The sequence below is a fragment of the Haliotis rufescens genome, unplaced genomic scaffold (assembly GCF_023055435.1).
Source record: "Haliotis rufescens isolate VD_foot unplaced genomic scaffold, xgHalRufe1.0.p SCAF_21, whole genome shotgun sequence".
NCBI classification, from domain to species: Eukaryota; Metazoa; Mollusca; class Gastropoda; order Lepetellida; family Haliotidae; genus Haliotis; species Haliotis rufescens.
The window spans coordinates 753,921-780,672 of NW_025963902.1; the positions used below are offsets into that span (position 1 = coordinate 753,921).

Genomic DNA, 26,752 nt, shown 5'->3' on the forward strand with positions numbered 1-26,752 from the left:
GAAAATAGCTGTGGTCACATTCAGCATAAGTCATCATGTTGAAAAAGACAGTACGAAATATAGAAAAACATGGTCAGTTTTAATAACTGGATGGATGTACATTTGAAAGACATAAAAATCTTACAGAATATCCTCCAATCACAGCCTGCAGATATCCCTCGATCTGCAATGAAGGCTCCCTACAAAAACCGCACTGTCCAAACTGGTTCTGATTTGGTGTAGTAGAACCTAGAGGGAGTGCGCATTATAATTGGGTGCGCACTATACTCAAGAAAATACGGTATATTTGTCCTTGACATAAGTAACAATTCTAATAGAAATTATGAAATTCATAAAGAGCAACTGATTCCTGTGAACGAAAAAGAAAAACCATTACAGGAAACTATGTTCATCATGAACATGCTTATAACGAACTGACGGATATAACAAACTTATGGTCACTGTGGTTATAACAAACTACAATTAGTGGCCCCTTTGTGTTGGTTTACGGTATATAATGACAATAGCGACATCCAACAAAATGGTGGATGACTACAAAGTTCAGGTTCATTATAATTGTGGGTTCGAATCCAAGTTCGCCCTGATTATGTTTCTAGGTTTGTCAGCACCATACCTGTGCTCGTGGGTTTCACCGAAGTGGTAAACGTCTGAGACCTGCATCACTTCGTGCTTTCCTCTGACATCAAGCTGACATGCCGCGATATGACTGGAATACTGTTAAAAGTGGCGTTAAACTCAACTCACTCACTCAGGTACATTATGTATTGAGAGATGAAAGAACTCATGCAATATGTTGTGGTGTATCGCGATACATGGATTATTTTTGCAATACGTTGCTGTAGTTGGGCCAATACACATCCTTCATGTTTGGGGCAATAACTGATCCCTGTCAATACTGATCACTATAACTTTGACGTCTTATTGTTTTCCAATCTCACCCAACCGGACACACAAATTGGTAAGTTGTTTGATAGGCATTTCTTAGACGTTTACAGATGACAATGGTATAAGGATCACTTAGAGGATGGTAGACATTTGTTCACTATCAATTTATGAACTTTGCAAAACGTATGTAATAGCTATTGGCGATTTCATCTGGGTATTATATATTATAGCTGTGAATTACATATATTGTTACATGTAAAGATTGTGGAGTTTATGAAGAACAATAAACTTTGAACATTCAGTTGAAAACTTATTATCGGAAGTAGTAACATGCATAACATTTTTTTAATAATAACAACATTGGTGTATAATAATAACTTTATTGATAATTTATAACAATAATGGCTCTAGTCGTGGCAACTTCCAAACTTTCGGGAAGTTGTTATCTATCGGACCGTCATTCAGGCGATGTTTCTGACAGATCACGATCTGAAAAATACCATCATGAAAGTGTATCCCGTGGATAAGCCGCCCCCTTTCTACAGAATGTTTTTTCTGGTCCTCAAAATTCGGCTTATACGCGGTCATATACGGTATATGACGGCAGTCTGAAAACAATCGAGTCTGGACCAGACAGTCCAGTTATTGCATCATGAGCATCGATCTACACAATTGGGATATGATGACATGCAGCCAAGTCAGCGGGCCTGAGCACCCGATCCCATTAGTCGCCTTTTACAACAAGCATGGGTTGCTGAAGACCTATTGTAACCCGGATCTTCACGGGTTTGTGATAAGCCGACCCCTTTCTACAGAATCTTTTTCCTGGTCCTCAAAATTCGGCTTATACGCGGTCATATATGGTATACCTAAACACCATTAAACTAAAGAAGTTATCGGTAAATTGTGTCTACTTTGTCAAATGGGTAATATGATGGTAAGATGGAAGTCAGCCTCGTCGAGTGTAGTGTGGCATGCCGACTCTTAATGGTCGACCCGTGAAGATCCGGGGTAGAATAGGTCTTCAGCAACCCATGCTTGCCCTAACAGGTGACTGTGCTTGTCCTAAGAGGCGACTAACGGGAATCGGGTGGTCAGACTCGCTGGCTTGCTTGATGTATGTCATCGTATCACAATCACGTGGATTGATGCTCATGATGTCAATCATTTAATTGTCTGGTCCAGATTCGATTATGAACAGACTGCGTCAGATAGCTGGAATATTGCTGAGTGTAATGTTAAATAACAAACAAGCAAACAAACTTAATGGTCCATCTTGTAGAAATCTCAAAGTGTTTGGTTTAGAAACTATTGTTATCTTAAAGGTCTGTCTTATTAATGTTTCACCTCTTTCTCATAATTCAAATCATTTTAAGACATGAGATATGTTGAGACTCTCAGCAATAGAAACTAACATTTTTGGTCCACTAGTCCTTATAATGATAATATACAGCAAAACCCTTAAAAATAGCAAATGTCTACTAGTCCTTATGATACCTCAACTATTGGGCTGTTTGGCAAGGACTATAGGACTAGTGCCAATTTCTAATCCTACCTCTGTTTAGTATTTCGTTGTGTGTTGGTGTTGAGTTTAGTTTTCACCATTTCAGTTGAATATTTGCATTCATAAATAATACAGCATGTTGTACTCAATTTAAGTCACATTTAGATATCTACCTGTTGGATGTAGTGACAGACATTGTAGGGCTGATGGTAACTGTATTACTGAAGTATTGTGTTGTGTACCATCTGGGCTGAAACGATTCACTGATGAGCATTGCTGCATTAAACCAACCAAACAATTATACTTCATTCTGTCAATAATTCTTTTAATTATTTGCACAAACATTAAGTCAATTATCTTAAAATAACATTCAATATTAGAAATGGTGTTGCAAATAAATTTGCTTTTGTTACTTTGAAAATGTGCCAAATTTTACTCTGTCAAGTTTAGTTAGAGAACTATCTTATACAACTTTACCAGAAAGTGTATTTGACATATAATAAAAAACGATATCGCAAGACTTCAGTGTATCGGTTCAGGCCTGACTAGTGAGTGTTGTAGACGTCAAATAGTTAGTTCCCTGGTGCACACTCAGTCGATTCTGTTGAGTGGACGAGGTCCCAGGTACCCTTTGAATGTTGGAGTGAGTGACTGACATGGATATTGGGTGTTCACAATGTATTACGCAAGTTTATAGCTAAAATGGATAGAATTATCATTAAACCGCCCGCATGTTATCAGAAATGAGCGGGCCACTGTAACTTGATAATGCCTTCATATTACTTGACGACGGGCCATTATCACGCCCGTTGTTAGGTGATGTCATAGGATAGGGATAGGTGACGTCAGGTTCAACTGTGACGTCATCTGGTTTGTTCTATGACGTTTCCATATTTGTAAAGTGGGTCAGTGAAATTCATGTTGATATCAGTAATTGTTTCAAAACGGGTATTGTTGTTTATTTATATTTGATGAATTCTATCCATTTTAGCTCTTATAACAGTAACACTATTTATCAGGGCATTATCATTTGCAGAAGCCCTCAATCTTTTCAACTGCCTCCTTCGTCAGGCAGTTAATGGAAGACCTCAGGCTTCTGCAAATGATAATGCCCTGTAAAATAGTGTTACCCTTATAGTAACCTGGTAGACACCCCATCTAGCCCCTGTTTGAGTGGAGTATTTGGCCTCAATCAGACAATGACACAATAACTCCTGAGGCTCAAAGTTGAAATATTTAATTTGAAACGCAACCATTCTCACTTTTTAAAATATTCTTTTATGCACCCACAGAGATTTATATACATGGCGTACACTTTTACAGATTTTCTGGGACTTGCTTGATAGGGTGTGCTTGTACCCCAATGGCATAGAGAACTGCTCACAATATCAATCACTGGATTGTCTGATTCAGACTCCATTATTTACAGAAGTCCATCATATATTGGTATATTGATGAGTGCGGCACGGCGTTAGACAACAAACAAACTATAACACTGGTACTTGCTCATTATTTGTGGGGGGCACGGGTCGCCCACTCGTCTAAGGTGGCGCGATTTGCTGTGCAGAGTTGCGTCCCTTGGGCACGCCAGAGACCTATGTTTGTGGGTTCAAATCCCAGTTCGTTCCGATTATGTTTCTAGATTTGTCAGCACCATACCCGTGCTCGTGGGTTTCACTGAAGTGGTAAACATCCGAGACCTGCATCACTTCGGGCTTTCCTCCCACATTAATCTGACATGCCGTGATATAACTGGAATACTGTTAAAAGCGGCGGTAAACCCAACTCACTCACTTATTATTTGTGTTCGTCCAGCACTTGCTTGTTAATGTGTAATCACGAGAAGCATCTCTCAATGTTTAGACCTCCAGTGCTGTGATGAGTATCTTCATGTGTTAGAGATAGTTCTAGAGTTAGTCCTATCATCTAGTGATATATTTACAGCGACTGACAACTCCACCACCGACCCGAATGCAACTACAACCACACCATTTATACCAACTACTACACCCATCCCTGTAGACCTGTCATCGCCATGGAAACCGGATGAGGCTTCATTTACTTTCACAAGTGTAAGTAAATGTGGTTAACAAACAGTGTGCTACCAATGTCATTTTCATAGTGATGAAACCTAGAAATCATGTATTTTTAATGCCACTTTCATGGGTTTTCGCTGCAGTCTTTCCAGAAATTATGTTGGTAAAAAACCTTGAATTTTAATGAAATTGTTAAAATTATTTCATGGCACAATAATTAGGTACTTTTTAGTGAGGTTTAATGGAACTCCATGGCTGGTTACATAGTGTGACCTTGCCAATTATGTGTTGTCATGCTTCAACGGAGAGGTGGGGCGGTCGGGTAGCTCACTCACTCACTCACTCACTCACTCACTCAACGGAGAGGTGAATTGAAATGGGCTTTAACGTCGTGTTCCAAATTATTGCACTTATATAGTGACGTGTATGCACGCACATGGGTGCGTGCATGTGGCTGCTTGTACTAGTCCGGACTAATGCCGATTTTATCGTGCAAGCCCACTGAGATACCATGCCCCAGTTTAACATGAATACCCCACTCAGACACAGTATACTGACTCCGAGTTGACCATGCCTTGTTTTAACCCCTAACACTGAGCACCAGGCAGGGTAACAACAAGTACCATCTGTTAGCGTCTTTTGGTATGATGCGGCCAGGGATCAAACCTACAAATTCTCAGTCTCCAGACAGATGCTGTATCCACTAGACTATGGAAGCGGTTCTCATTCTTCAACGACTTCATGGCTGTCAAAGCTTAGGATAGTCAATAGATGTTTTTTGTAGGTGCAGATTATTTACAAACTGGATTATTTGTGGCATAAAGCTATATTCACTCACTTGCTTATGTACAGAGGAGATTTATCCTGGCAGACATTTTCAACATGTAGAAGTCTCATATTGTTCAATTCAATTCCAGAAAGACCAGATCTACAAGACAGTGATTGTCCAACGTGAGAGAGCGGTCATCGCCCCGGTCACCGAGCTTGTTGTGCTGACCTGCTGTGTGCGGGTCAGCACTCTCAAGTACACAGGGATGGCCGCGGCCATGCTGACCGCAAACGACCTCACCCCCGACTTCTGCTCCAACTGCACCGGGGGACCGAGTAAGCACAAACTCCATCATCATCGTCATCATCGTCATCATCCTTGTCTTTGTGGTGCAGTGATAGCTTGTTTGCACATTGCAATTTCTGCATATAAAATGCATCATGATCTAAGGAGTGCAGTTTGTTCCATATGCATCCTGGGATCTAATGTCCACGGGTTCGAATCCCAATATAAGTATGTGCTCTCATGTCCTGTAATAACATACTATTATTTCTTGGTCTTAATCTGTTCCCTAACATGGTAAGAATGAGGCATTTAGCCTGGTGTCCCGTGTTTCTGTTGCCCTAATGGCTGCCTTTGCTGAAGTCTTGTTCCAAAATGTTGCTATTTCAAGTCAAGTAATGTACACAAGTCACATATGAGGCATCTTCCCGAGGCAAGAGAGTCAACTGACTATAAAAGTCCTGTCTCCACCCTTGCCAAACTAGGCTGGTATTATGGAGTTACATTTTGGCTGGACTAACGAGTCTATGAATAGTCCGATCAAAATCGCGTAATGAACTAAACATCCGATTCTTAAACTGCTGTGCAGATTTCGGTTGATTTGCAAAGCATGTGTACCGTCAATGTTGTGTCAACTGATATTTTCCAAATCTTGTCATGTTTTTAATCAAGGTGCTCACGTGATTTGATGCACTTCACGATGTAAGACCCGTTTTAACACAATATAGATCTTGATTATTGATCAGATCGTCTTAACTGGGCGCCACCATTTTGTTTGAAGCAAATGCAACTGATATGAGAGGTGGAATCTGATTTGTCCATAGGAGAGGCATTAAAGGGACATAACTCGTAATAGCCACTGGTGGCGCTACGATCGAATTCCAGGCAGGAATTCCAGCCTAGTTCAGCAAGGGTGGAAACGGGACTTTTAAAGTCGGTTAACGTTGCCTAGGGAAGATGCAAATCGGACAAAGTTAAGCAAGGTTGGCTGCGGAGAGTTGGTGGATGACTGTGTTCGCCAGCTTGACAGCAGAGAGTATCTCTGGCTTCTGTCCTGTACACTGAACCACATTTTACATGTCTCTGTTCAGCCAGCAGTGAATGGGTACCCGGTAGGATGAGATGGTAATGTGACTTTGAACCTTCTAGTGCCTCGAAACCTCTTGTATACTCCCCAGGGAGCTGAGAATGAAATATGCAGACTGATCCAATGATCAGAGTAATTATTCTGTAGCTCCATGAGCATTCAATTGTCACATTACAAATGGAGTTTTATTATCAATGTTGATGGGTGGGAGAGTGATAGTAGATCAATAATGACTGGTGTTTCCAGCATCGGGTGACCTGGGCTCGGAGAGGGTGTTACAGAACCCCGGCTTCGTGGAGGTGGCGCCGTGTCCCTGTGACCTGTCCTACTCCGTCTGTGACATCAACTGCTGCTGCGATGCTGTAAGTCCGCTGTCCACCATCCTCTATTTTCTCCGTGGGGATTCCGGGTAAGGCCCCAGCAACCTTGTCACACGATGCAACTAAACAAATGGGGTGGTCAGGTTGACTCGGTGTCCGCGTACCCTGATGAAGTGGGTTGAGGCTCATAATATCAAATTTTTAAACTCATCCTATCTCACACTATGCATTTCTGCATTCTTCTTTTGTTCCTAGCTGGAAACATGAACAAAGTTTCCGGCTTTTAAAAAACAAATCACCCGAACACATCGCAGCATCACCAGGCCATTGTGTTAACTGACTTTACAGACTGAAATAAAGAAATTGAAGATAATATTTTTAATATTAAAGTTAAAGCGTTACTAACCATCACAATTATTAGTGTTTTTCCCATTAATTTGTTAACAGATTCAGACAAATTTTATTTATTTTTGTATTTGTTCCGTGTATGTTATTATAGAAGTAATTATATATGGCGCCTAAGATTGGTCTCCCAGAAGAATGTCTATTTTATTGGTCCATTAATTAGGGGTGAAAGTGAAACAAAACATTGGTGCACCGCTGCATTTTGGGTTTTCATGTGACGGTACAATACGTGATACGTTTTTTTCTGTATCGATATGGGATGATACACTTGCTGAAATATATTGCTCACTACTTGTTTAATGATTCCTAATGTTTTTGTTAATCAGATATCGCAAAATGTGTTGTAATTAATGTTTTAAGTTCACTACTTTCCTTTTGAGCCTGCTCTAAAATATTTATTGTCAAGAAGTTTCCATGCGATGTGACGTAAATATGCATGTCGCGCTTTGTATTGTGACCTATGTATCTTGATATGTATCGTATGACCCTGCTGTATTGTTTCCCCCTACCATTAATGTCGTTTTGCCCTACAGGACTGCACAGCTGACAAGAGAAAGACTTTCAGCTACTGTCTGCCTGGTCCGTACGGTGGCCAGGGCTCTACGACACCATTCCGCAGCTGTTACTCCAACCATACCTTCAAGGAGGACTGGTTCCCACTGCTGTGTGTGGAGTTTGAGACTAATGCCCTACTGGGGCTGTTCCATGGCAACACTGGCGCCGTGAAGACCGACACAGCCTTTAACAGCCGGCTGTCAGCGCAGGCCATCAGATACTCCTACAGGTACAGCGATAGAATCTGGCACTAGTCCTGTAGGGATTGGAGGGTATGCTACATTAATACATCAGATTTTACAACACTTTAAAAGAGGGGATCAACAGTGAAGACTATCGAAGCCAAGTACAAAGTATTTACAATATGGTTATCGACGTTGACAGGTGGTACGAAACCAATGATGACTAGTTTACATGTAGGATACTCTCATAACAAACATGTTTGGCTTGGGGAAATTAACTTTGTTGTTGTCTGAACCCCGGATAACTTAATGAGTCTCCATGAAATCGACACAACGAGGTTTGAGTGTATGTAGCTTGTTGCTTGATATTAAATTGGATCTGGCGGTTGGGCAGGGTCACTAACATCAACACCATCTTTGTGGCAGGGAGACAGAACGGCGCTTCAGCGACCCCAACTCTGGCCTGGTGGGATACAAGGAGGGAGCCAGCATCCGGACCCGCAGGGATGACGTCCCCTCCTCCCCTAGGGGGGTGTTGACTCTGCCGGCGAGGTCCATGGGTGGAGCGTGTCTCAACGTCGTGCCTGTCCGCTTCCAGCAGGACAGATCATCCAACTGCGTGCATGACAACGTCCGCAACATGTGCGGACCCGACTCCATGCTCAGTGCCAGGATATACGCTGAGATGACCTCCACGTCTCATCCCCCGTGTCCCGAGGCGTACCGGATTCTTGAGAACTACGGTGGATCTAGTACTAATATCCCAATAGCCAATACGTACGTCAATTATTACTGTGCCAGTACTGACGCGAGTTACGTGAAATCGTCAGTACGATACAGTGATGCGGTACAGCCAACAGTGTCATGGACCTTTCGACGAGAACTGGACACAGAAAACTGTACCTTGCCGTGCGGGGACCCTGCTTGTTTACAATACAACGTGGATCAGGAGATCGTGACGTCACTTCCTCCACGTTGTGCATGGGATGATGGGTACAGTCGACCACCAGTACCGTCGCTCGGAACAACAGGTGCTTGTGACAATGTTGTGGTGGATGTTCGCTACATTTTCACCTGGACGGGTCAGCGTATTGTTAATCTGAATGCCACGGTGATTTTGGCACCGATTACGTTAGGCGTCAACCCGCCTAGTTTGACGCAGAGTTTTGATGTGAAGTTTGAACATCAGATGTCCTTCCAGAGTAATAGCACCGACAACTACGAAAACCAAACAGAGGCCTTTGACCGATCTGGAAAACCAGGTGATATTTTAGACAAAATATTGTTGGCAGATACTGATATCGTATGCTAATAGTTTAAACTGAAACGATACACTGAATTCACGATTGCATGAATGGTCAATTTGTAGCAGCTGAAAACAAAAGTAGAAATTCTACTGTCACTTCTCCTATATTGAAAACACCAATACTAATGACTTAATTGTGGAATTCATTTGAAATCTATTAGTAGGCAGTACAAGTTTAAAGACCATGTAGTGTGCAAATTTATATAAATTTGTAATATGAAACACGGATGACAATACAATATTGTGTATGGTACTGTTCAGTTGGATGTTGCTGTGCATCGGTTTTGTCTCATGTTCCTTGTCATTGGGGCGGTTGGGTAGCCTAGTGGTTAAAGCATTCGCTCGTCACTCCGAAGACCCGGGTTTGATTCCCGACATGGGTACAATGTGTGAAGCCCATTTCTGGTGTCCCCCTATGGGATATTGCTGGAATATTGCTAAAAGTGGCATAAAACCTTACTCACTCCTTGTCATCACCTAGCTTTACACTTAACCCATCCCACTCACTCACTCACTCACTCACTCACTCACTCACTCACTCACTCACTCACTCACTCACTCACTCACTCACCCACCCACCCACCCACCCACCCACCCACTCACTCACTCACTCACCCACTCACCAACCCACCCACTCACTCACTCACCCCAGATATCAATGTGTTTCCAGGCTATGACTATGGTAAACCGTTGGCCAGTGGGTGTCCAGTCAACGATGCCTCTTCCACCTTCTTGTACGTCGACCGGAACACCAGCCGCCAGATGTCCGTGTTTCAGACAGGTTGGTATAAATGTAGGGAAGGTTGGAGGACAGCCAGCACATTGCTCTTGCAAGTGTGCACATGTTAATGTGTGCAAGTGCCAGGCAGGGTAACAACAAGTACCATTTGTAACATCTTTTGTTATGACACTCAGCCCACTAGACCACTGAGGCGGTTTGTGTGCTTCAGACTTGATTTATGAAAATTACTTGTTGCATGTCAATTCCCAAATTGAAACAATGTGTTTAACCCAGAAATCTGTACATAAAAAAACTTAGTGTGAAACCAGCAACCAACCAACAAGTGGTATACAATAAAAAATCAACAAATGTATTATATAAAAAATTCACTAAGTTTACACATCAATGCAAATATACTGTACAGCAATTATTATGGCAGTACACAATAGAGTGGTTGTACAAAACTAAGTGGCAATGTATAACATGATGGCAGTGGACAGTATGGAATACTCGAATACAGTGGTGATAGTGGGCTAGGCAGGGAATCAAGGATGATGTTCGATCCTCACATGAAAGCTGGTTCCAAAGCGATGAAACATGTGAGAGATACGTAAACAAGCTCTTGTCACACTATATATACAGCCTAACAAGTTACTGCAAATTTCCATACTGTGCCCTCACCACATAGAACATTACAGAAATTTCGGTAACATACTATCACCGTCCTCATATACAGGACCAGAAGTTTACACACTACACTAGCATCTAAATATATTAACTTCCTGACGACTGATCACTGTCCAAGCACAATGCAATGAGCGTCTACCGAATCTCAACAGAAACAATGTAACACAGTTATAATCATTGTTCAACAGTAAAATACACTGCCATGTAACATATCGACTGCAGAGTTAAACATTCATTCACTCCCTTCCTGTGACATTTGTGACATGATGAACATAGTGCAACCTCTGCAACTCTCAAATTGTTGAACTTCTCATGGTGCATGTAGTACCGCTATTCTTCTATAATTCTTTCATTTGAAGTTTACACGATATACGGCTTTTCCATTGGACGAGAGGTCGGTCACATGACCGCGAAATTGACGTTCATAAGTGTATGAACAACACAATTTGACGTTAATACGTTTTTTACGAAATCGTGTTCTTGAAATGACGTAAACACTGACGGACTACTTCCACATTCCTGGGGAAACCCCTGGGAATTCCCTAGCATGAAAACATACATAAGCGTTCTTTCTGATCATTAAGAACCTTTATTCTTGGTCTCAGCGTTTCAGTATACATTGAGAAATGTCAGAGAGCGTGATTGCATGATTGTTCACGAATATATCCTCACTGCGGCCTATCCTAATGAACAAAGGAAGAAATGCACATCTAAACTATCATAATATCGACTCAATCCGTGACTAGGCTGACATTGACCGTCTCCAGCAATGTATGAATTTACCTTAGTGTCTGTTTGACGCATCTTTATTATCCCCCGCCGCGCGAAAGCGCGAAGCGGGGGATATAGTATTCACGACCGTCCGTACGTCCGTCCGTCCGTCCGTCCGTACGTCCCACCTGTTTGTTGCCACGATATCTCAAGAACTAAACACTGGATTGTCTTCATATTTGGAACTATGGTGTATATACAGACTCCGCAGACACCAGTCAGTTTTGGTGACCTTGACCCCATTTTCAAGGTCACAGCAGGCATATCTGCTTTTGGAGTTGGAAAACAGTGTTGCCGCGATATCTCAAGAACTAAACACTGGATTGTCTTCATATTTGGAACTATGGTGTATATACAGACTCCGCAGACACCAGTCGGTTTTGGTGACCTTGACCCCATTTTCAAGGTCACAGCAGGCATATCTGCTTTTGGAGTTGGAAAACGGTGTTGCCGCGATATCTCAAGAACTAAACACTGGATTGTCTTCATATTTGGAACTATGGTGTATATACAGACTCCGCAGACACCAGTCGGTTTTGGTGACCTTGATCCCATTTTCAAGGTCACAGCAGACAAATCTGCTTTTAGAGTTGGAAAACGGTGTTGCCGCGATATCTCAAGAACTAAACACTGGATTGTCTTCATATTTGGAACTATGGTGTATATACAGACTCCGCAGACACCAGTCGGTTTTGGTGACCTTGATCCCATTTTCAAGGTCACAGCAGGCAAATCTGCTTTTGGAGTTGGAAAACGGTGTTGCCGCGATATCTCAAGAACTAAACACTGGATTGTCTTCATATTTGGAACTATGGTGTATATACAGACACCGCAGACACCAGTCGGTTTTGGTGACCTTGACCCCATTGTCAAGGTCACAGCAGGCAAATCTGCTTTTGGAGTTAGAAAACGGTGTTGCTGCGATATCTCAAGAACTAATCGCTGGATTGTCTTCATATTTGGAACTATAGTGTATATACAGACACCGCATACACCTGTCAGATTTGGTGACCTTGACCCCATTTTCAAGGTCACAGCAGGCAAATCTGTTTTTGGAGTTGGAAAACTGTGTTGCCACAATATCTCAAGAACTAATCGCTGGATTGTCTTCATATTTGGTACTATGGTGTACAGGCGGGGGATATTTCGTCACTCTGTGACAAATACTTGTTCACCTTTCAATGATCGGCCAGTTGATCAATGATGACTAAAACATGTACCCGCCACAAGTTCATTAACAACTTCGGAAATCACTCCCGTCACGTTTATCGTGTCGGCCATTTTGATGTCTTGTACTTGATGTAAATGTATTACGACGCACTGTCATTGTGACTGACTTACTGAGGTAGTTCTTTACAGACCTTTCTCATGTAATGAGGATATGATTTGAACGCATGTGCTGCGTAAGATGTTTCTGAAGAGCAAGTTGTGCATCCATACGCTCATGTCACCTCTCCTTTTGAGGAACTATTTTACTCCGTGATATAGCTGGTTGTTGTATGGCTGTCAGTGTAAACATGAAGTCACACGTACTAAATAAAATTGTGTTTAGATCTTGGCCTACATCCTTTGAGGTAAGAAATTGTGTTAAAAATTATAAGAATTGACTTTCACTTAGTGTGAGTTCATTGGAGTATGAAGGTTCATACTCCAATGAACTCACACAAAGTGAATGTCAATGAAGAGAGTGTATTTAGATCATCAGTATTCACTTTGACCTGCAGGTGCCGATGGTCTGTGCTACTCTGCGACCCGACGAACTCTGACCTTTGGTGAGGACATACTGGCCAGCTGCAACCTGAGGCTCAACATCGACCGCATCAACAACTGCACAGACCTCGAGTAAGACCCGTGAAGATTCCGGGGTAGAATAGGTCTTCAGCAACCCATACTTGCCGTAAAAGGCGACTATGCTTGTCGTAAAAGGCGACTTACAGGATCGGGTGGTCAGGCTCGCTGACTTGGTTGATACATGCCATCGACCCCAATTGTGTGGGTCGATGCTCATGATGTCAATCACTGGATTGTCTGGTCCAGATTCAATTTTTTTACAGACCGCAGTCATATAGCTGGAATATTGCTGAGAATGGCCTTAAACAACAAAGAAAGAAAGAAAGAAAGTAATACTAACTTCCATGTCATAACCCACTGAAAGTTCTTCTGCAATCTGACCAATATAGCTTCTAGTATTTATTTTGTTAGTTGGACAGATCTGTTAATAACAACAACCAAATGGTTCATGTTAGATACTGTGATGAATTTTATATTTTCAACAACTCATATGTATTGAAAGGTAACAAATGTTATATTTGGGATAACACTTTCTTTGTAAAGTACAAATCCTAGTACTTTTTTGGGGTTGAGTCCCATCCAGAATTCGAACCCACACTGCCGGGGAGGGTCCTTATCGCCAGCACACAAAGTTAGCGATCTAACCCACTCAGCCACCAAGGCTTCAACAAAATGGAGTCCGACAACTGGTAGTCTAGCCTCGATGGCTGAGTGGGTTAGATCGCTAACTTTGTGTGCTGGCAATTAGGTGCCTGTTACATTTGACCACTTTCTAAATGGCACTGTGTGTGTTCATGTATTGAAGGCCCGTGAAGATCCAGGGTAGAATAGGTCTTAAGCAAACCATGCTTGCCGCAAATGGTGACTACGCTTGTCGTAAGAGGCAACTAAGGGGATCAGGTGGTCAGGCTTGCTGACTTGGTTGATGCATGTCATCGATCCTAATTGTGTGGATCAATGCTCATGATATCAATCACTGGATTGTCTGGTCCAGACTTGATTATTTACATATAGCTGGAATATTGCTGACTGCGGCATTAAACAACAAACCAACCAACCAGCCAACCAACCAACCAATCATGTATTGAAAGGATTTTAAAGCTAAACCATTACCATTCCTGGAAAATAGATAAGTGCTGAATTAAACAACGAACAAATCATTGGTGGCTTTTCAAAACAGCGGCTGAACCTGATTGATGTCTAGCTGTAGTTTTATGTCTTTTGTTGTCATCACTGTGTTTGTGTTGTAGACAGTTGGTCCTGAATCATCTGAGTGTGTTGATGCCCTCCGACTGGATTGGTCGTCAAGGTTACAACGACCCCTTTGATTCAACAATGTGGGTGGCGGTTCTCAGGTGGGTCCACGTTTAGTCAGCGTCAGAATTAGCGCCACACTCTGCAGTATGCCGGCTATATAGCAGCGGCCTGTAAATAGTCGGGTCTGTACCAGATGATCCAGTGATCGATATTGTGAGCAACAATTTCCGTCAGGAAACAATGACAGGCGACCGAGACTGACTACCTGATCCTTTACAAACAGCACAGGTCTGGACTCCCCTTGGGCAGCGTCTGAGGAAGTTGGGGGAAGTACTAGCATACTTACTTCAGTTATGGGGAGGGAACAACAATATCAGTGAATTGTGTCCCTTAGTCATGCCAGGATCCGCTTCTGGTCAGTGTTCAAATCCCAAATTTGACATAAGTTATTATCTTTGCCCTGTCAGCACTGCACACTTGCTCTTCTGTGACCTGTGTCGCTTCATCATTTCCTCGTGATGCCGACACGCCGTTTGATTACTGAATGTTGTTGTAAGCAGCGTCAAACCAAACTCACTGATCACTCATTTCGGTTTTGGAGCACAGACCAACCTTTATTTCATATTTGGTAATGTGTGATGCATTTAAGGCTAAAAAAAAAATGGTCTTGGTTCTCAGGCACCGCCCGCATCATTATCAAGTTTGCCGCACGTTTCGTTTTTATTTCCATTTAAAAAATATAAATTAAAAATCCTGTATTTAAATATTTTACTCATCAAGGAATACATTTATGTAAGGAGGTCCTTTCCCAGGTTGATTGTACACAATTGTTTATAAAATACACAACTGTTTATTGGTTACATATTAGTTTGGCCAACAAAAAAGAAAAAGAAAAAGACACCGCCCGCCCCCACTATATTTTCAAAAAACATTGCCTGAGAACCAATTCTTTTATGTTATTAAGCCTTAGCTAAAATCGAATTGTTCTGTCAAAATTCTGATAAAGGATTATCATTTTTGAAACAAAACTACAAAATGTTTGAAGTATCCTAATATTTTAGCCATTGTTGGTTGATGTATAAACCTAAAAGTTGAAGCAGTGTTGCCTTACTGTTGTGATCTGAAGCCACATGATCAACTGTCTTGACCTCATCTCCTAGAGACATTCCCATCCTGAATGAGACTACCGCTGACAACAACACGACACCTGGCAACACCACCGAGGATGTGTACATGCCGATAGACAACGTGAGGGGGGTCTGCGCCAACATCACCAGCGGAGTGAATCTGGTGGTCATGTATGGGGAGACAGGACAGGTGAATGGCTACCCAATCAGGGAGGTGGTTGGAGCTCGAGTCAGGTAAAAGACTATCTTCTGTCATGTATGGGGAGACGGGACAGGTGAATGGCTACCCAATCAGGGAGGTGTTCGGAGCTGCAGTCATGTAACCATGTAAAACACTGTCTTCTGACACTGTCCTGAGTGCCTTTCTACAGAACAACCTTAGCGCTTAACTGTTAAGGTGTTGAAGTTACGATCGCCCTAGCGCTATGATTGCTTTGTACAAGAGCACCCTGGAAGGATAGTCATGGGAAGTGACCAGTGAGTTAAAGGGAGTGGCCAGTGAGTTAAGGGGAGTGACCAGTGAGTCAAGGGAGTGACCAGTGAGTTAAAGGGAGTGACCAGTGAGTCAAGGGGAGTGACCAGTGAGTTAAAGGGAGTGGCCAGTGAGTTAAGGGGAGTGACCATTGAGGAAAGGGGGTTGGGCAGTGAGTTAAGGGAAGTGGCCAGTGAGTTAAGGGGAGTGACCAGTGAGTCAAGGGAGTGACCTGTGAGTTAAAGGGAGTGACCAGTGAGTCAAGGGGAGTGACCAGTGAGTCAAGGGGAGTGACGAGTGAGTCAAGGGGAGTGGGCAGTGAGTTAAGGGAAGTGACCAGTGAGTCAAGGGGAGTGACCAGTGAGTTAAAGGGAGTGGCCAGTGAGTCAAGGGGAGTGGGCGGTGAGTCAAGTGGAGTGACCAGTGAGTTAAGGGAAGTGACCAGTGAGTAAAAAGGGAGTGACCAGTGAGTTAAAGGGAGTGGCCAGTGAGTCAAGGGGAGTGGGCGGTGAGTCAAGTGGAGTGACCAGTGAGTTAAGGGAAGTGACCAGTGAGTTAAGGGGAGTGACCATTGAGGAAAGGGGGTTGGGCAGTGAGTTAAGGGGAGTGACCAGTGAGTTAAGGGGAGTGGCCAGTGAGTTAAGGGGGGTGACCAGTGAGTTAAGGGGGGTGACCAGTGAGTTAAGGGGAGTGGGAAGTGAGTCAAGGGGAGTGGGCAGTGAGTTAAGGGGAGTGGGAAGTGAGTCAAGGGGAGTGACCAGTGAGTCAAGGAGAGTGGGAAGTGAGTCAAGGGGAGTGGGCAGTGAGTCAAGGGGAGTGACCAGTGAGTCAAGGGGAGTGAGTGACCAGTGAGTCAAGGGGAGTGACCAGTGAGTCAAGGGGAGTGAGTGACCAGTGAGTCAAACACTCAAAACACTCAAGACATTCCCATTGTGTAACAAGTCAAAGTGGACAACTTACTGCAGGAGGTTTTCAAATTCTTTTTGAAACATCCCCTCATTAAAACTTGATACATAATCTTCCACTCGTTGATGATCATAAGGACTGGAGGCAGTTTGAACCCATCTTCCCGAGGCAAGAGAGTTAGGTAACTGTAACAGTCCAGTTACCACCCTGGCCGAACTAGGTTGGAATTTCTGGGTTGGATCATAGTGCCACCAGTGGTTATTACAAGTTATGTCCCTTCTATGTCCCTCCTATTGACCAATCAGATTCCACCTCTCACATCACTTGATTTGCTTTGAACAAAATGGCGGCGCCCAGTGAAGATGATCTGATCAATCATCAAGACCTTTTTTTGTAATAAAATGGGTCCTTCCTCACTAAGTGCATCAATTCATGTGAGCAAATTGATTAAAATAACACAAAAAAGACTTTGAATATATAAGTTGACACTAATTTGACGGTACACATGCTTTGTAAATCCTGCAATCGACCGAAATCTGCACAGCAGTTTACGAATTGGATGTTAAACTTTGTTACGAGATTTTGATTGGACTATGTATAGACTTGTTAGCCAAAATATAACTCCATAATTCTGTCCTAGCTGGGGAAAGGTGGAAACTGGACTGTTATAGTCAGTAAACTCCCTTGCCTGGGAGATGTTTGAGCCTGAAGCTGTGCGTGTTGCAGCTACACCAAGACAGACTGGAGGATGCAGTGCAGTGGAGCGGACTCGGGTCGCTGTGGGGTCAGCAGTCAGTACGTGCAGACATTCACCCTGACCAGCTCCGTCACCTTCATCAAGGTCCCAGCCTCCGTGCCGGAACCTAGAATCAAGTAGGTGGTGTTCACGATGTAACCCATGAGTATCAGGATTGCTAGATGACTGTATTCTGATTGTTGAATGACATCCATAACAGAGGCAGTGTTAGAAGGGAGTGTTTGAGGTATGCTATTGTGGTTATGGAGTCTAGGGATGGGGTGCTTGAAGTATGCTGCTGTGGTTATGGAGTCTAGGGATGGGGGTGCTTGAGGTATGCCACTGTGGTTAGGGAATCTAGGGATGCCGGTGCTTGAAGTATGCCTCTGTGGTTATGGAATCTAGGGATGTACTCAGTCTAAAGTTACAACAATTCATGGTTACGAGTATCGCAAAGACGCCTTGACGTTCATGCTTTAGTTCAAACACTGAGAGGTTTTTTTAACCCTGAAAGAACTAATGTTATTTTAACACTGTGTATTTGACCTGAGCTTATTGTCAATGCTCAAACTTTTATTTTGTTAGTATTAAAATACAAGATATTTTTGGTCCTTTTTTCACATTTAGTCAGACTGATGTGGTAAGTCCCAAACTGCAGATGTTAAAAGAAAAGAAACACATTCAGTTTTGGATAATATGAACACTTGTTTATAAAAAACTCTCCAGAATTTGTCAAAAGTGAGCAAATGGGGTATATTGTCATCGTTTTTTATGACAACCCAATATGGAGAAGTCATCAAACTCCGAGTTACATCCGCTAGTCATGCTTGTTGGTTTCACGGAACTGGTAAATGTCTAGGCTGTGCGTCATTCAGGCTGTACTCCACAAGGCAGCATTGGACCCACTCCAAGAGGAGTGTTGGAGTGAGTGAGTTGGGTTTAACACCACTTTTAACATTATTCCAGTTATATCGCGGCGTGTCAGTTTGATGTGGGAGGCAAGCCCGAAGTGATGCAGGTCTTTACCACGTTTACCACTTTAGTGATACCCACGAACACGGGTATGGTGCTGACAGATCTAGAAACATAATCGGGGCGAACCGGGATTCAAACCCTCATTCATAGGTTTCTGGCGTGCCCATGGGATGCAACTCTGCACAGCGAATCATGCACAGACGACTGGGCCACCCGTGCCCCCAGTGGAGTGTTGGAGATTATATATTAATGTCATATAAAGACCAGGATCAGATAATTTTAATGTCAAATGAAATTCATTGGTTTTACAATAGCTGCAAACAACAAAATTGCTGAAACTTTACAGCAACAGAAATATTGTGACATCCAACTGAGTGACTGATTCTGCAGGCTTGCTTTGATAACATAAATTGGGATGTTGTTGCTTGGCGGCTATTGGTAACGATAAAGATTTATACTCTTTTTACAAAATGTCTTACTTCGACTCTTTTTGTTTGCAGATTCTACACTTCCAAAGATCCATCCTGCACTACCGACACATGTGCCCGATACTACGAAGACTTTGAACAGACTGTGTGTAAATATGACACATGTTGGTCTCAGCTGCTGTACCCGATCACCAAGAGCTATGGAGCTGACCCACCCATGTACACACTCGCCTTCTCACTAGTGGCCATCTTTTTCATCATTGGCTACTTTATGATTACCCGCCCTTGGTTCTAATTTCGGGGGAGATTTTTATCACACATACAATTTTTTACCACCTCTGTCCATGTCTTTGGGGTTCCTTATCTCCACTGTGCCAGTTCAAAGCATTCTATTTCAAACTACTTCTCTAAATCATGGAAATTATTTTTGATTGCATAGAGGATATAAAGTAACTGGAGTTAGTTTTCAAGAGATTGTTATCGAGTTCCGTCCCTATTGTAGAGAAAATGTAAATTTGCATATAGTATGTATTGTATATTGTTTTGTACATGTATGATTTCATTGTACAGTCATTGCAGCCATATCATCTTTGTAATAAATTATTTTATATTTATTATTGTTCAGTGTTCTATTAACACAGTTTTCTCAAGCAACTGATGAACCTGCCCAAATCTTGAACACACTGGTTTTGTGTGTACACTTGCCGACAACATACACATATAATGTAAGTATGGAGTCAAACACTTGCTTTTGGACAAGATGAACCAAAATCTTAATCATCATTTTCCTCATTCAAAATTCCCAATGAATACTAAAATACGGACCTGGTTTTCCGGGTAACTATGAGAAGACAGAAAAGGAGTTATTATTTCATCATTTTTATTTATCTTTTTGTTTTTTTTGTCGAAGCCAAACTCTTTACAGAGTAAGGCTCCTCCAAACATTACATTCTCAATTTTTTTTCTCAAGGACAGTAACAATATCATGTACAGTGAGAAAAGAAACGACGGAGCAAGCACGTAAATAAACTCTTCACATTGGAGTAACAGTTGCTCATTTTAATATCCACAGATCCTAATACATGTCAAAATGTCCATGTTAGCTCAACTAACACAACGTGTGTGGAAATTGCATGTTAAAGAGAATATTTAAGTGCTTGTTTTAAATTCCTCGCCATAGTGCTCAGGCAGAGACTGGTAGAGAAACTGTAATGGAATCATTACAAGACAACAGAAAGAAAAGAAAATATAATTCTAGATAACCTTCAAGAAATCTACAGGAAATTTACAAATCACGAGGTAGGTGGGAACATGTACACCTTCAAATTTAACCCTCTGTTAGTACCTTGTATCCAAGCTTGCAGAAAGTTATATTTGAAAGGGCCACATATTTTGAAAAAGATTACCAGCCAAGCATGAGCACTGTGGAATTATCTTTGGGAACACTCAGTTCAAGTGACGGCTAGAACATTGACAACAATGGCCACACGCCTACAGTTGCAGCATCAGCTACTGCAGGCACGCCAACTTCTACGTATATAGGTGTCCCACAAAACAGGTAATACTGATGAAGACTTTTGGAAAACAGAAACCTGTCTCTGGCAGATTAAATAGCAGGAATCACAAACCATCTGTACATTTGTCCCAATTTGATCAGCTGGATGGGCGTTATGGATTTTGAAAAAGGAGTTGATGATATGCATGGACAGCTTGAAAATATACTCACATACTATGAAGTATGTGACTTGCCAACAGTTCAACAGCAGCAATACATTTCACCTTAGAGATCAATTTTCATGAAAAGGTGTGGAGTTGACTGTTAAAATGATCCCCTTCAAGTGAAAGAAATGACTTAACTTAAAAAATAACATCAATTCAATATTCACCGGGAAAGAGAAGTGTACATGAACCAAATATCTCTTAACTTCCAACAGTGTCAAGAATACAATTTTAAAATATAGTATTCAGAATCTAAGGATGAAAAAAGAACATCTTAATAGTAACACAATTCAATAAATATTCTATGTTTTAAGAAAGATGTCATAGAAAACAGTCTCCAAGTAACATTACCAATGTCTATGAAAGAGTGTCAGGCAATTCTGTTTTCCAAAAGCTAGTTGTTAAAGAAAGTAACAGTAAACAGATGGAGCAGATGCTACCAGTAACTACAACTGGACAACTGTAGGCGCAAAATGCTGTGGTATGGCCAGGAAATGAAGTAATAGTTTATTCTAACCCACATGGCACAACAACCTACTATAGGCGGTGCAGTTGTGGAACATTAATTGTAACAATGTCATGACAAAGAAATAACATTGAATGCTGCATTTACGGAAAAAAAGGTACGAGGAGCAAAAATTGTTCACAACATACGATATGATTTGAAGACGAAGAACATTTTATGAGAAGAAATGATTGATATGCCAAGAACAAAAGGACTCATTTTATGTAGCATTCATTGTTAATTTGATCCGGTCATGTGATCTCCAAACGAGGCGTGTCCATCCTCGACACCTCAGCACTACCAAGTCAGGTGGACATGCCGTAAGTAATCTTTGGAATACAGTTGCTCCTATTCAAGAGGAACACTCCATCAGGACCTGTTCTAGCAGTTGGCGAGAAGGAAGTATATACACGGACACAATAGATAAGATCAAGTTCTATTCACAAAGGTGTGTGATCACTTAACACAAGACTGGTGCAGGTTGAAGATAAACATGTAAACTTCTACGGTATGCCCAAAACTGTTCTCACAATACTTAAGCACATAATATACACCTGTTTCTTTGGCCAAGTCAGCTCATTTTTGCCGATGCAGAATCTACTTGCAGAAGGTCCAAGCACTGGGAGCACTGACCTCTCCTCTCCAGCCAAATAAATTTCTCTGAAAATAGGTACAACTGCTCTCAAGGAGCTTCCAAACAAATCCACCCTTACCATCATTTATACAAAAATATATGTCCACTCTCTCGTTCTCTCTCCATATCACTCAGTATACAGCAATCAGTCAGTCACTCACCACGGTCCTGTCTAGACTTGCTAATGAATGTCACCCACACACTACAACCAGCCAGCACTATGCCTAGGTAAGAGAAGCGTGTATTCACATGGCAGTGTTACAGATATGTACAGACTCAACAGCACTAGGGCAGAATGAAGCAGATTGAATTCTCATGTTTGCACAATATACAAGAAAAGAAGCTGTGTTTGTGTAAAACAAAGAGTTGGAATGAACTAACGGGCTACAATGACACGTAACAATAGCACACTGATGTAAATGATCTGACGATAAATACTAAACAGAAAAGGAAGTGAATATGTCAAAAACATTCGCATGACTGAAATTACCACAAAACTATAGGGCACCAAGTTTCAATACAAACAAAATATACCACGTAACCAGGGCACATAGATCACACAAACACCTACATCAAACACAACATGGTCAAGGACACAAAAAGGTTAAGGACTCTGAACATGAACGCTGACATGGTCGGCGCTACACAAAACAGATTTACATATGTATATATATTTACACAGAGAAATTCATACACATTCACAATAGACAATAAAGATGTTAAACATTGAAACTGGGAAAAAACATTCCATATACCCTTTCAAACCGCAATCCAGGACAAATCTCTCCTGGCACAAACATGCACACATACATTGGGTAGCAAAATTCTAACACTGAAACTTAAATTAACATGGAACAAAGAGCAATGAGAAAAATGAGAGTAACCAGATGAACATTTCACATATGATGACAATGATGTGACCAAAGTAACTTGTGGCAAAACTCATACTTTATTATCCATATATAACTATACCTCACATTCACAAAAACCTGCCTCTTGTCCTCACAGGAAACAAAACACCATCAGCACACCAGCAGAAAACTTGAACTGAAGAAACCAACTGAAAGTACATCGTATCTATTTACATGTGATGCTCATCACTAAACATAATAATAAATAAGACCATTTTCAATAACCGAAGAGTCATAGCACATTTTTTTTTTACAAATGACAAACCAAACGACAAAACAATTTACAGGTGCTTCCTTGAACAGCCACAGCTGGCTTGGACCAAGCCACACCCACATGGAAGATAACAAAGCAACGTCAACACAGGACTGGTGAGCTAAGTTCCCTCCAGGTCATCCAACGTCAGGACTTTCTGTCCTTGTGTTGGGAGAGGGGGCATGGTCGGCATGTGATTCTTCAGGACGTCCGAGCTGAACCACTTGAGGATGTTGGGGTCGGGCGGTGTGGATGTTATGGTTATTTTGTTGTTGCCATTGAGAGCCGCTTGACTGTTGATGAACTGGGCAGGACTAGTACATGACAGGTTAGGAGATAGCGGGCCGTTCACACCTGCAACATTTAAGTGAGGGCATTCAGCAATGTTGCTCCCATATTTCAGGCAGATAACAGCGTGACATATTTCACTGTACAGCTTACATGACGTGAACAGTTTAGTTTCACGCAAAATCAAATCAATCAGTTTCACCATGTTCTGCCATACTAGCCTTAACACAAGCTAACATGCAAAGTGAGTGAGTGAATATTGTTTCAGACGAACGACAACCATTAGGAACACAAAAATCCATGTCATTACATGTAACTGAAATCAAAAGTAATCTGTAATGAAAGCCGAGACAGTAAGATCACCATAATGTTTGCTTAACCAGAGCTTGAACTCACTCAGTTTCTGCCCCCCTCCAGGTAGGATCTGTGGGGAAAGGGCTCTGCCGAGGACAGTGTTGATGGCAGGGTTGCCAGTCACCCCCAGGCCCATGTTGGTTCCAGCGGTGCTGCGTGGGTTCATCATCTGGGGCACCATGCCGGGGTAGCGCACGCCCTGGAGGCGGGGGTCCACCATCCGCTGCTGGGCCTGCTGGATTGCTGCGAGCTGATTCAGCTGGTTGATCTGGCTAAGTGGGCCTAGGTTCAGGCCTAGTGGAGACAGATAAAGTGGAATCAACTTCACGGGAAAACTTGTTGGAATGAAATCATTAAATAAGTACCAATGTTCTGAAGTTCACCTGACGTCATACCAAAAGATGTAAAACATGGTACTGGTCACCTTAAACAGTGATCAACATTAAGGAGATCAATTGCAGCACGGTATCTCAAGGGGCTAGCACCATAAAACATTAGTCTGGACTACAACAAGCGCAACCACATATACGTCCATGCACGCCGCTATAAGTGTGATAATTTTAAACACGATGTTATACCTCATCCTTTTCTGTGATTAAATGTGACATAACTTTTCTGACAGCCCTATTTGTCTACATTAATATGGTCAACATGCACATTGACTTTTTTCGTTGATGCCTATCCATCATGACCTAGAGTGGATTTAGTATCATATTGTGGCTTGTATAGTCTTTCATATGGAACACTAAAGTCGAACCAACGAGAATGACTATACTTGTTTATGTCCTTATGTAACCCCTGGTCTGGTGTATTTTGGAAACGAAGTTTGGCTACATATACCCCACTTTTGGTTTATTGCCATTGGATACCTTCAATTCAGTGAAGAAAAATATAACACTGTTCAGTATTTTTCAACATCCCCAATCATCAAAAGGCACCAGTTAACCACAGAACAGATGTGTTTAGCAAGTATCATCCAGAAATATTCCAACAGTTTTGGACTTCCCTCGTTTTCAATATAAGTCAAACTTGTCATCATGGAAAAAACAAAAAAACAAACCCAAACCCCAAATAATCATAGGCACAAGTTCACCACTAGACTGATCTGTATAGCCAACAAGAAATATACAACAGTTTAGGAGTTCTGCTCCGGAAACGGAAAACAGACGGACATACTGATCGCTATATCAACCGTTTTTCAAAACAGGTTGTTAATAAGTATAATAACTCATACTCCCACAGATGTTAGATGTGGTTTCCACCTGTCACATACCTCTAGCAGCAGCCGCTGTACTTTGCTGCATCATCTGCTGCATGAGCAGCGCATTGGCTGCCCCGGCTGCATGTACGTTGGGTGGGGCCACGTTTGACTGTACTGGCATACGTCCTGTGATGGGGATACCGAAGGGAGCATTTGAGCCGACACCAACTGGGCGCCCAGCTAGCGGGGTGTTCACAACCTGGCGTGCTGCTGCAGCTGCTGCTGCTGATTGCTGTTGCTGTATTCGCTGTTGCTGCTCCAGCACCTTGGCCATGTCCAGAGCAGCCAGGTTCGAGGATCCGACAATCGCCCTCTGGCCACCGTCAGCGGGTCGAACAGGCGTGGATGCAGCCCCGGGGCCTCCAGTGAGGGGGCGGAACTGACTGGGTGTACTGGCAGGTGTCTGGGGTAAAACTGTTCCTAGGCAAGCAAGATTACGTTGAAGGCACCATTACACAACACTGGATATAGTCAAGACTGTCATAACTAAAGATCACTTTATTTCAAATATTTGTTAATCACATCGGCTGTAGTCACTTACCCCAATAGTTAAATGTAAATGACTTAAACAATTATTTCATCCAATTCTACTCTGTTACAAAACAATATAATAAAAAAAAACCCACAGTTTTTTAAAAACATTTACATGTAAAAACATAACAAATATAGTTAAGGCATTTAGACACATTCTGATCTATTTCCTGACTAATGTAAGATGAATATCTCATTGAGGCCATGAGTGATTGAATGAGTAGGGTTTTACGCTGCTTACAGCAATTTTACAGCAATACACCGAGAAAGGTCTTCACACATTGTCCCCATATGGGGAGGCGAACCCAAGTTTTCTAACTACAGGTTTCCACAGCCAAGTGTGTAACCTTCAACACCTTCCAGTGTGGGACAACTCCGACATTCCAGGTTGAGTCTCACCTTTGACAATGGGCCTTCCTGGTACTGGTGTAGAGCTGGCCACAGTCTGCACTTGTATGGGAACACCGCCCTGCATCATGCCCTGGCCCACCACGGGGCGCGATGACTTGTCACCCTGACCCAGGATGGGGGTTGACTTGTTGCCAGACTGACCACTGATGCCAGCCAACTTCAGCTACAAAGAGCGTATCACCAGAATTCAACAATAATTGTACATAATGTAAACATAAACAAAAGCATGTTTGTTTGTTTTGTGTGTTGTTTTACACAACACTCTGCAATGTTCCAGCTATATGACTGTGGCCTGTAAATTATTTTGAGTCTGGACCAGACAATCCAGTGAACAAAGATCCACATCGCCGGGGTACAAGGACACTCAGTCTGACCACATGATCCATTTGGACGTCTTTTACTAGAGTGAGTGAGTAAGGATTAACGCCATTTTTAGCAATATTCCAGCAATATCATGGCAGGGGCACACCTGAAACGGGCTTTACACACTTTACCCATGTGGAGAATCAAATCTGGGTCATTGGTGTAGTATGCCTCTTAAAATCCAACATAGAGGATCAATTACAACTCAGAAAACCCAAGAAGTATAATAGAGGTGATTGAGGCAAAACAAAGAAGAAGAGCTGTAGAGGGTTAAAGAAGAACAAATATTATTGTCATTGGATGTAGTATGAAAATGGAGT

General features: G+C 42.2%; 2 protein-coding genes across 5 annotated transcripts in view; one reads left to right on the plus strand and one right to left on the minus strand.

The window, feature by feature from the left end:
- Positions 1–19,816, plus strand: part of LOC124141662 — a 32,904-nt gene extending 13,088 nt beyond the window's left edge. Inside the window, exons 11-21 of one of the 2 annotated variants that reach the window (XM_046509706.2) lie at positions 4,334–4,461; positions 5,343–5,529; positions 6,810–6,925; positions 7,822–8,072; positions 8,452–9,287; positions 10,002–10,112; positions 13,235–13,352; positions 14,552–14,656; positions 15,719–15,919; positions 17,790–17,936; positions 19,275–19,816. In XM_046509706.2, coding sequence (XP_046365662.2) covers positions 4,334–4,461; positions 5,343–5,529; positions 6,810–6,925; positions 7,822–8,072; positions 8,452–9,287; positions 10,002–10,112; positions 13,235–13,352; positions 14,552–14,656; positions 15,719–15,919; positions 17,790–17,936; positions 19,275–19,497 — 2,423 coding nt within the window. In that variant the 3' untranslated portion in view covers positions 19,498–19,816. The remainder of the gene's footprint in view (positions 1–4,333; positions 4,462–5,342; positions 5,530–6,809; positions 6,926–7,821; positions 8,073–8,451; positions 9,288–10,001; positions 10,113–13,234; positions 13,353–14,551; positions 14,657–15,718; positions 15,920–17,789; positions 17,937–19,274) is intronic. The other variant, XM_046509707.2, reaches the window with a different exon arrangement.
- A 249-nt stretch (positions 19,817–20,065) lies between these two features.
- Positions 20,066–26,752, minus strand: part of LOC124141661 (eukaryotic translation initiation factor 4E transporter-like) — a 32,838-nt gene continuing 26,151 nt past the window's right edge. For 2 of the 3 annotated variants that reach the window (XM_046509705.2, XM_048401064.1), the window contains exons 20-23: positions 26,058–26,232; positions 25,140–25,547; positions 23,909–24,160; positions 20,066–23,578 (exon numbers count right to left, since the gene is read on the minus strand). In XM_046509705.2, coding sequence (XP_046365661.2) covers positions 23,346–23,578; positions 23,909–24,160; positions 25,140–25,547; positions 26,058–26,232 — 1,068 coding nt within the window. In that variant the 3' untranslated portion in view covers positions 20,066–23,345. The remainder of the gene's footprint in view (positions 23,579–23,908; positions 24,161–25,139; positions 25,548–26,057; positions 26,233–26,752) is intronic. The other variant, XM_048401065.1, reaches the window with a different exon arrangement.